The following is a 10,870-nucleotide window of genomic DNA, read 5'->3' on the forward strand; positions in this document are numbered from 1 at the left end:
GGACGCGACCGGGCGGGAGTAATCCAAGAGCCCGCCGTCGTCATCTAGTCCCCAAAGCTGCCGACCACCACCGACGCCGAGGAAGCGAGCCCTCGCGACAAAGCAGGGGCGCGACGGCACGGTGTCACGGCCGCGGGCGGTGGGCCAGTCTTTCTCCTGGTGGAAGACGCCGACGGCGAGGTCCGGCAGGAAGCGGCCCAGAGGCTGCGGGGAGCGGGAGATGATGGCGGCCCTCGTGGCCACGACGCGGGCCCAACGCCGGCACGTGGCGGCGCAGCGGATCACGGCCGCCGCGTCCGGCAGCCGGGTGAAGATGCTGGCCAGCGAGTCGTCTGAGAGAGACGCCGTCATGCCGCCGCTGCCTTCGCGTCGACGACGATCTTTCTTCTTCCTGTGACCCTTCCTGCAGTACGGCAAGGCGGCTGCCGCAGGGCGACGGAGTCTGCGGCGTCTTGTACGCGGCGACCGCATCTCGATCGGCTGGGTGGTATCGAGATGAACCGAGGGTGTTTTTGCTGATGCAGTGAGATGCGTCCATCCATTCGGGCGAAGGATGGATCGATCAAACCTGTTCAACTGGCGACGATTTTTCCGGGCCCGTTCCACCCCCATGATCCTAGCGCTAAACAGAAATAATATTCTCACGGAAAAGTTTTCTTTTTTCTAAAAAGACACTAGTTCATCTGATTGTAACATCCCCGTGATGTTAGACCTTGTACAATGAAAAATGCTTATGAAAGGTGTTTAGAAAAATAAACCAGGCTTTTCTTAAGCACCGGTGCCTATTTCTGCAGGAGAGACGCTTAGTTAAGCGTCTATCCTGTACAAATAAGTACCGGTGCTTCAGAAAAACCCGGTTTATTTTTCTAAGCATCTGTCTAAGCACCTCCCATTGTACAAGGCCTTAGCTAATCGTCATTGAAGTGGAAACTAGTACGTACGCAAAAACAAAATAGTTATCCCAAAAAAACGTAAAAACAAAATATGAACTACGTAATAAAGTTTTTTTCTTCAAAAGATGGGTACAGAGAAACTCAGGATGTAGGGTGTGTTTGATTTATTTTTTTAGAAGAGGGTGTGCTTTTTTTTTTGAGACAAGAGGGTGTGTTTGTTATGTGACACCAAATGAAATGGAATGGGTCCGATCTATGTTTGGGCCTCATTCTTGTGTTTGATACACTACTAGAAACGAAACCTACTGGTTCCACAAAGGGAATATCCGGCCCAGATCCGTAAACAGTCATTACTCCAAATCCGACGGCCGATGGCTGCGGGTACTCCATATGCCGCTGATTGGAGGCGCGGCGAGGTGATGGCACAGTGCGCAAGAAAGCGGGCGAAAATGTGCCTCCCACCAAGTCACGCAAGTGATAGAGGATACTGCAAATTAGGAATACTCCGCCCCACCAAAAATTATTTTCGGGACAGGCCGTTTTACAGGACTTGCGCGTGACGATTTTCTGTCTCATTTCAGTAAAACCACAGTTATTTTATCGGACAGGCTGATTTGCGGGATTTGCTAGAGATGCTATGCTTGGCACTCAAATTTTGGTACTTTCATTGATTTTAATTTACAAAAACCTCTCACATGTTGAGTCTAATTTTGATCAACAAAATATTAATCATGCAGCAAAAATCGCTAGGAACTTCTTTGTTATGGCATATGAATGAACAACTAAATCTTGCGTGAAAAAATTACGATCAAGGTTAAAAGGTCTTGTGTACCGGAACGGAGGGAGGGCGTTGCGCAAGATCAACTGCCGATTCAGTCTGATTGCTTCTATGAGGATATTTGTATACAGGCTACTACTTTTAGTAGAGTTGAGTATTCATTCTATAATAGGGATGCCAATTTTGTTGCTCATAGCCTAGCTGAAGGGAGGCTAATACAATCACAATGTTTGAGTTGATGAACATCCTAGTTTTATCATTTCTTTGCTTGTGGATGATGTAACAACTATTTGAAAGCAATAAAGTGAGCCATGATGGCATTCCTCAAAAAAAAACTGCCGCTTGTCGGGAAGATGAATAGACTGAAAATTTCTCGGGAAAAACAACTACCGCTTGTTAGAGGCTTTATCCATGGAGTAAGGGCATGTACAATGATTCTATCTTAGGAATGCCACATATGATAAATGATGAGGCGGAGGAGAGAGAAATCATAAGAAAAGTGGTGTCTTCTAAGAGAAGACAAGAGATGATCTCTTAGCACAATATATCTCACCACGTTTTTAGGAATAACTAGTTTATAAAGATAAGGTTAAAAGATGACCCGTTGTATATATGTTTTTTGAATTTTTAAATTACATGTAAAATTTAAGATAAAACTATTTTATCAACCATTGTACATGTCCTAAATAGCGTGCGCATACCCCAATAAAGAACTGGAAATTCAACGCGCGCGCACACATGTATAGGAAGCCCAACCATTTTATTCTGTCATCTTGTTCCAGAAGGATCCATGGAGTTGCCATCACGCGGAAGGGCAAACCGCGGCAGTGCTATAAACACGACGCCTGCTGCTACTAGTAGAGATGAACAGAGGATTAAACACAAGTAGACAGATGACATATATAAAGTCTTTGTCCAACGTCTCCTCTGTTTCATCAAACACCAGCGGACGCTTTGGTGTCACCTCCGTCGTCCAGGCGTCCACGGTGTCGCCGCTGGTCCTCACGCTCGGGCCGTCTCCGGGTCGATGCCGTTCGGACGGCCGAGCGCCCTGAGTGCCAGGTGCGCTGCCTTCTGGCCGGAGATAATCGTGGCGCCGAACGTTGGGCACTGCAACCACCACAAGACAAGACACACCAAAACGGCGGTGAGAGAAATGAGAATGATTCCAAGAACTCCTGTGAAAAAACGCAGTATATTTCTCACCATCCTCTGGGGCCCGTCGATCTCGGCGACCTCAACACTGGCGACGATCATGCCGGGGACGACCTCGCGGGTTAAGCGGACAATCGCATCCTCGGACATGTTGGTGTCAAGCGCCTCCATTCCGGGCACCGTCTTGATCATTCCCATGTCCTCGAGCCGTTTGACTCCCTTCCCGTTGGCACTGAACAGCCCCTCGTGGCCACATGAGCTTACGACGATCTTGGCTTCCATGACGTTGGCGTCCATGTGGGATTGTGCCTGTGAGTGTGTGTCCTGGACCTGGTTCGTCGACCCGAGCGCCCAGTTGGTGACCACGCCGGCGACGCGGTGCTCTTTGACGAGCAGGTCTTCCACGATAACGCCGTTGAAGAGCTTCACGTTGGGCCGTGCGAGGAGGCGGCTCAGCACGGTGGAGGTGAAGAGCGCGGCATGCTTGATGACCACGTAGTCCTCCTGCTCGTCGTACTCGATGTTGAGCTCGTCGAGGAAGAGGTGCGCCGGCTTGCGCACAACCATGGCGGAGAAGAGCTGGCTGCCGAGCCAGCCGCTGCCGCCGGGGGAGACGGACCGCTCGATGATGGCGATGCTGACGGACGGGTCCTTGGAGAGCTCGTAGGCTCAGGACAGCCCCGCGCTGCCAGTTCCGATGATGATGACATCGGTGTTGACGTCGGCGATCATGTCGGTCATGTGCCGACGGATCATCTCGCGGGAGGCGACGGATTCTTTCATGGGGCTGAACTTGAAGGAACTGAGATCATAGGGAGGGGTGGAGGAGGAGATGGAGTTGCAGACGGCCCCGGTGCGCCGGGTGGCGGCACGGGAGGGGGTGCGAGTGGCTGCCGGAGTGCAAACGCCGGGGAATGGGGTCTTGAGGAAGCTCGAGGTGGTGATTGTCATGGCTGCCATGTTGTGCTGGGTAACCTGGGTTGTGCTAGGAGATTGTGAATGTGATGAGACTAGACAACGCGCAGTGGCACGATTTAAAGAAGACGAGGAGGGCACATATATGTATGGATTGTGTCATTGTGTGTGCGTGCCGTCAGATATTGAGGGATTTTCGCTGCCGTTTCTCTGCCTTTGTTGCGTAAGCATATATTTCTTCCTACCTTTGCCAAAATAACGCACACTGGATTGACACTATAATCTCTTTTTTCTATTTTGTTCTAGGATTTTGACAAAATAACACAACTTTCCTCTACCTTTGCTTCACAAGCACACATTTCTTTTCCTTCACCAAAATAACACACTGATGATTGCCACTTAGCCAAATAGCCGTTTTCTATACTTTTTTTGAGGATTTCGACAAAATAACATAGCTCTCCTCCACGTTTGCTTCATAAGAAAAGCATTTTTCCTTTGCCAAAATAACACAACACTGCCACGAGGTGTGCTGCCTTCTATTCCTTTGCCAAACATTGTTTTCCTTTGCCAAACATTGTTTTCCTTTGCCAATACATTTTCAGTTTTACTAAAGCACATCTAGATGTGCCATAAGTATTGCACATCTAAATTCTATGTCAGTGATCTTACATCGAGATTCGCGTGGATATTTTCTTTTTCTTTTTTTCTTTTCCTCTTTATGCTTGATTCACTCACTTAGATGTGCAATAACTAGGGCACATCTAGATGTGCTCTAAACACACCCATACATTTTTTGCTTTGCCAAAATAACACACCACTTTACACTGCCTTTTTTTAGAATACTAGACGATACCCCACGCGTTGCTGCGGGAATTGATTGCATTATATTTTGATAAAAATCTCATTGTCTGATATTATAATATGAGGAAATCAGAATATACATATGATTTATTTTATTTGATTATTATATTGTTGAGTTATTTCACATAATATAACTAGGATTTCTCATTAACACTTTGAGGGAAATATAAATAGTGGATTTGATGAGGTGCATGTGTGGTGAGGTGGGATATGTGCATGTTGAGAGAAATATAAGTAGTGGAATTATGAAGTAAATTGCAAAAAAAAACACCACTTTAAAGACTAGGTTTACGAAAAACACTAGGATACATTTTCTCTGCAGAAAACACCACATCTTGTGTAATGGTTTGCAAAAACCACTGATCGGCGGATTGGATCATGTTAAGTGAGTTTATGACGGGTGGGCAATAAATACAGATCGGCGAGTTTGGCCCGGAGTAAAATGAGGAAAAGGAAAGAAACAGTAAATAGAGAGAAAGAAACGAAGAAACGGCTGAAAAAAGAAAAAATACAGTGTAAAAACAGGCTCTTTTCCTCCTACTAGGTCACGCCCTGCTTATTTATCACGGACTTGATGTTAACACACTGGCAACAATGCTAGGAAGCAACCAGGAAATCGCATGAGATATCCGCGAGAAGGCCGGCCCGTTACTGTACATGCTTCACGCGAGAGATCCTTCTCCCTCACGTGAAGCGAGGTATAGTCGCCGCGGGAGCTCCTAATCACTGTTGTAAGCGATGGTTGCCGCTACCGGCACTCACGCACGCGACGACCTTTGATCGGCACATGTAGAAGATCACTCGATCGCATCTCGCAGGTTTCTTATTGCTTGATCAATTTGGGTCGATCTATCGATTTGGACTGGTCGTAGTTGACCGGTCAACCATTGACTTTGAAAAAAGAATCAAAAAAGAATAAAGAATAAAATATCACAAAAAAAGAAAAAATAATTGTGATTCAAAAATGTTCATGGATTTCATAAAAGATTTCAAATACTTCAGAAAAGTCCATGACTACGAGAAAATTTGCAAATTTTGGAAAAAATGTTCATCTAATTTGAAAAATCTGACAAAAGTTGAAAAACAAAATATTTATTTTCTAAAAAAGTTAATCCATTTGAAAAAAGTCATCAAATTTGAAAATAATTACATTGATCTTGAAAAGAGGTTCATCTAATATGAAAAAAAACACCGATCTTGGAAAAAAGTTCATCAAATTTAAAAAATGTTTGCCAAGTTTGGAAAAAGTTCATTTAATTTTTAGATAGTTCATCTAGTTTGTAATAAGTTCCTTAATTTTGAAAAAAATCAAAATAGTTCGCACATTTAAAAAACCAATTGTAAAGGAAAAAGGAAATTGAAAAAAATTAAAGAAAAGAAACAAAAAAGGGATGACAAAACCATATAAAACTGGTCCAGTAAAAAACTGTAACGAAAAAGAAAAAAGAAAACGGCTGGAAGCTTTGCAAAACCGGAGCTTCCATGAACTAGGGAAAGTATAAATGAAAAAAAGGAAGTTTCTATGCATAAGTGATTCGATATCCTAGTGGTTAGGGTTTTTTTAGGGGAACGTTGCTAATTTATTTAGTGCTCTAAACCTCCATCAGAGGCTAAGTCCGAGCTTACAAAATTCGGCGCCACATGGCGCCATACATAACATAATGATCTACAGCAACCTTCCCTAGCAAGTCTATGCGCGACTTTGTTTGCGGACCGCCGGACCCATCTGACTTTGCATTCTTGAAATGGAGTTAGCAGTTCCTTTATATCTTGGACAATCTGCCCGCTTGCCGATAGGTCTTTCTGCAAGTTATTAATCTTCCCTACCGCAGACAGTGAGTTCATCTCGACCACTACCTTCTGAGCTTCATGTTCTTGAGCCAGTCGAACCCCTTGCCGACACGCCAAAAGTTCTGCAAGTTCTGGATCTGCTGCTACTGGGAAAAAATGGCACGTTCCTGCCACGAACTCGCCATGATGGTCCCTGAGGACCGCTCCACCTCCTCCCGATCCATCCTGCTTCGCAATCGCCCCGTCTGTGTTCACCTTCACCCGGCCATCGTCAGGTTTCTCCCACTTTCCAAGCTACATACGCTGAGTTTGTGTTCTCCTTGGGGGCTCTTTGATTGATTGCCACTCCGCATCCAGGTGTAGGACTCTCTCTGCAATGAGCATCGGGTCTTCAATCTTGGCATTGTCCCTTGCATTGTTTCTCGCAAGCCACAACTCGTACCACGCTCTCATCACCTGTCTCTTCTCTTCCGCCGATGCTGACCCGAGCCAATCTAGGATCGATGATCACATGTTCTGTACTCCCTCCACGCACTTCGGCAACATTGGCAGCGGCGTCTCAACCACTTTTGACAGTGATTTCCAGAACAACAGCGAGTGTGGGCATCGCCACATACGATGGATGATTGTTTCTTCTCGGCCACATGCGATACAGGAAACACCAGGTTTTACATGTCGTAGCCGCAGCTCAGAACCAACAGCCAGACCATTTTTCAGCATCCGCCATCCATGTATTTTCACCTTATTTGGGACATCCGCAGCCCACAGCTCGAGCCAGCTCTTGTGATCTACAACTGAAGTAGACGAGGAGGCCAGTGCCTTCCCCGCTGTTTTTATCACGATGCCCAGATGGTACACTGATCTCACTGTGAAAATTCCATTTTTGGTGAAGTTCCATGCCCTGAAATCTTCCTTACCTGGCCCGCCCACTACACTCTGCCTGATGTCTTGGGCGTCCGATGGGGTGAACACCATTTGCAGCTTTTCCTCGTCCCATGTCCGTCCATCCTCTGATAGTAGGTCGGCCACTTTGGTCGTGTTTGGTACGTAAATGGCACCGAGGGGAGTCATGCTTCCCTAGCGAGGGATCCAATTATCATGTAGGGTATTTATTTTCGTTCCCTCCCCCACCCTTCAAACTAGTCCTTGAGCAAGGAGATCCAGGCCATGCATCAAGCTTCTCCATGTGTAGGAGCTCCCATGTGGGCAAGGATCAACCATAATATCCATATCGTAATAATATCTAGCTTTCAGCACCTTTGCAGCCAGAGATGTAGGACATAACAGCAATCTCCAAACTTGCTTAGCCAGGAGAGCTTGGTTGAACATCTCAAAGTCCCGAAAACCCATTCCTCCTGCTTGCTTCCTAGTGCACATCTTGTCCCAAGCGACCCAATGGACTTTTCGTTCACCGTTGGCGGCTCCCCACCAGAATTAGAAGAGATAGATTTCAGTTTCCCGCACATTTTCTTGGAGAGCTTGAAGCAACTCATCGAATAGGTCGGTGTTGCTTGTAACACAGACTTGACAAGTACCTCTCTTGCTGCCTTTGATAAACCTTGTCCTTTCCACCCCAAAACCTTTCCTCTAGCTGATTCACTCACATGCTTGAAACACCCATCCTTCGACCTGCCTACCACCGTAGGGAGCCCAAGGTACTTCTCGTTTAGCGCCTCGGAGTGAATTCCCACTTCCTGTTTCAGAATTTCCTTATCATCATTGCTGCATCCCTTCCCAAAGAAGATTGAGGATTTGTCTAAGTTCACTTTTTGCCCTGAAGCCTCCTCGTATGCATGCATTATTGACCTGAGCTTTGCCATATTCTCCTTTGACTCCTCAAGGAACACTATACTATCGTCCGCAAAAAGCAAGTGTGTAACTGTGGGGCCAGTGCGCCCAAAGGACACCCCCTGCAATTCTTTCTCCCTTTGAGCTTTTTTAAGAAGTGCCGAGAAACCCTCCACACAAAATAAGAATAGATAGGGAGATATAGGGTCCCCTTGGCGCAAACCTCGGCTCGGTAAGAAACCCTCCGATAAGTTACCATTAAGCTTCACCGCAAACCGAGCCGAGGTCACACATCTCATAACCATGGATGTCCATGCCTGAGAAAAACCTAGCTTAATCATCATCTGTTGCAGAAAGGACCATTCCACCCGGTCATATGCCTTCATCATATCCAGTTTTACCACACACGAGGCTTTCTTCCTCTTCCTCTTTCGGATGGCATGAACACATTCGTAGGCCATGAGAACATTATCAGTGATGAGCCTTCCCGAAACAAAAGCACTTTGCTCCTCCGAGATGAGAATAGGCAACACCACTTTGAGGCGGTTTGCTAGAACCTTAGCTGCGATCTTATATAGGACGTTGCACAAGCTAATTGGTCTGAATTGAGACAGCAGCTCTGGTGACTCCACCTTTGGGATCAGGACTAGAATAGTATCGTTAAAACCCTCTGGAATCTGTCCTCCTCCAAGGAAGTCTTTAATGGCTTTGCACACCTCCTCTTTCACCAAAGGCCAGTGCCTTTGATAGAAAAGGGTCGGCATCCCATCCGAGCCGGGAGCCTTCGTCGCGCCCATCTGGAAAAGGGCTTTTTCTATCTCATCATCGTTGATCGCATCATCTAGTTTATCATTCATAGCATCAGATACAGCCGCCAGGATATTCTCCAGTATTTGCTGCATGTTCGATGTTCCCTGCGAGGCAAACAACAGTGAGTAAAAATCTCTGGCCATTACCCTCATCCCATCATCGTTGACGCACTTGGATCCGTCTGTCCGCCGTAAAGATTTGACCGTGTTCTTTCTCCTCCTATGCGAAGCACGGTTTTGAAAATATTGCGTATTCTGATCACCTGTCTTCAGCCAATCCACCCTGGATCTTTGTCTCTTCATTATTTCCTCCCTGAGGTATACTTCCCGTAATTTCCCTTCTATGTCTCTAATCTTTTGCATACGCTCATTTGACATCATCTCATCTTTAGCGCGCTGCAGGTCGCCCTTGAGTTGTTTAATTTGTCTCCTTACTGAACCAAACACCTTCCGGCCCCACTCACGCATGTGTCCAGTGACACCACGCAGCTTGCCCATCAACGCCTGCATGCCATACTGGCCATGACCCTTCGCCTCCCAAGAATTAGTCACCATATCATCATAGTCCCCATGGCGAGTCCACATCTGTTCGAACTTGAATCTGGAAACCACTACTGGTTGTTCCGCCCCTTCCTCTCTAACTCTGATGGCCAGTGCCATATGGTCTGATTCTTCGGTTAAAACGTGTTCCACACTGGACCCTGAGAAAAGGTGCAAAAACTTACGGTTACACGTCGCGCGGTCTAGCCTTACTTGAACATTCTCCGGAGGGTCTCGTTTGTTATCGAAGGTGAAGGGGTAACCATTGAAACCCATGTCCGCCAGTGCGCACATGTCAAGGCATTCCCTAAACGCCTCCATCTGATCGAGATCACGGTCGTTCCCTCCTAATTGCTCTGCTCTCTCAAGGGCTTCATTAAAATCCCCAGCACATAACCACGGCAAATTATCTTGGCCTTTCAGAAACCGAAGAGCATCCCACGTTTTCTTCCTCAACTCAGTTTTAGGCTCCCCGTAGATTCCAGTGAATCTAAAGGTCCTGCTCTCGAAAGTTATAGCAGCGTCGATAAAGTACTGGCACCAAGGCCTTACCGAGACCTCCATGTCATCTCGCCACCACAGTGCTAGACCACCACTTCTCCCCATAAAGCTTACCGCCACCCCTTGTCGGAACCCTAATGACCACTTCAATTTTTCCATCGGAGCCGATTTCTTCTTTGTTTCCGACAAGAACACCACCGCTGGGTTGTAGGACCGTATCAGGTCTCTCAGTTCGCCAACTGTCGAGTCCAACCCCAACCCTCGACAGTTCCAGGCTAAGATGTTCATTGCTCTTGGCGGCCCTGCTCCCCGGCAGGGTCCGCCACTCTCTTCTCATTTTCCTCTAATCGATCAAACACATTTGTTGTTCTCTGTCTCTTGTCCCGAGCAGCACCATCATTCTCCCCAAACCGTCCTTGCTCCCCCTTAGGGATCCACATCTGCCTAGGCCTCCTTTTCCTTGACATCTCTCTCTCTCTCTCATAGTCCCATTCATCCAGGTGGCTAGTCTGATACTCGCCCCTTCTTGGTTTACGCACATACTACCCCCTCCTTCTGTACTGCTCATTGCGTTCAGGAGCCGGGCCACGACCCGACCCGTACCTACTGGGTTCCCCTTGCCGATCGTTCTGCCTATGCTTCTCTTGCTGCTTGTCAAGAAGATCTTTTCTAATGTTCATCTCCCTCTTTTCCTCCAAATCATGCCTCGGGTCTCTTGCTTGAGAGGACTCACCTCTCATCTTCTCCTTGTTCGGACTGTTCACCGCATTCGTTTCCTCTCCCCTCCCCCACCAGTGTGGGATTTCTCTGACTTTGAGAACGAAGTGTACATGTTACGC

General features: G+C 46.9%; 1 protein-coding gene across 1 annotated transcript; it reads right to left on the minus strand.

Annotated features, from left to right (window-relative positions):
- Positions 1 to 2,480: 2,480 nt before the first annotated feature.
- On the minus strand, positions 2,481 to 3,809 carry LOC125547074 (thiamine thiazole synthase, chloroplastic-like). Its single transcript, XM_087513663.1, has 2 exons — positions 2,878 to 3,809; positions 2,481 to 2,781 (listed from the first exon to the last, which is right to left on the minus strand). Exons 1-2 carry the CDS (start codon positions 3,391 to 3,393, stop codon positions 2,674 to 2,676), a joined length of 624 nt encoding a protein of 207 aa, XP_087369789.1. The 5' UTR covers positions 3,394 to 3,809; the 3' UTR covers positions 2,481 to 2,673.
- Positions 3,810 to 10,870: the final 7,061 nt, after the last annotated feature.

Source organism: Triticum urartu, chromosome 3A (assembly GCF_056163025.1).
Source record: "Triticum urartu cultivar PI428250 chromosome 3A, HENAU_Tu73, whole genome shotgun sequence".
Classification (NCBI taxonomy): domain Eukaryota; kingdom Viridiplantae; phylum Streptophyta; class Magnoliopsida; order Poales; family Poaceae; genus Triticum; species Triticum urartu.

What these genes read in the sequence shown, in the direction of transcription:
- LOC125547074 (XM_087513663.1), bottom strand. Translation starts at nt 3,393, where the DNA reads ATGGTTGTGCGCAAGCCGGCGCACCTCTTCCTCGACGAGCTCAACATC. An exon ending in TCGACGGGCCCCAGAGGATG is followed by an intron (nt 2,782 to 2,877) that starts GTGAGAAATATA and finishes TGGTGGTTGCAG; the next exon opens with TGCCCAACGTTCGGCGCCAC.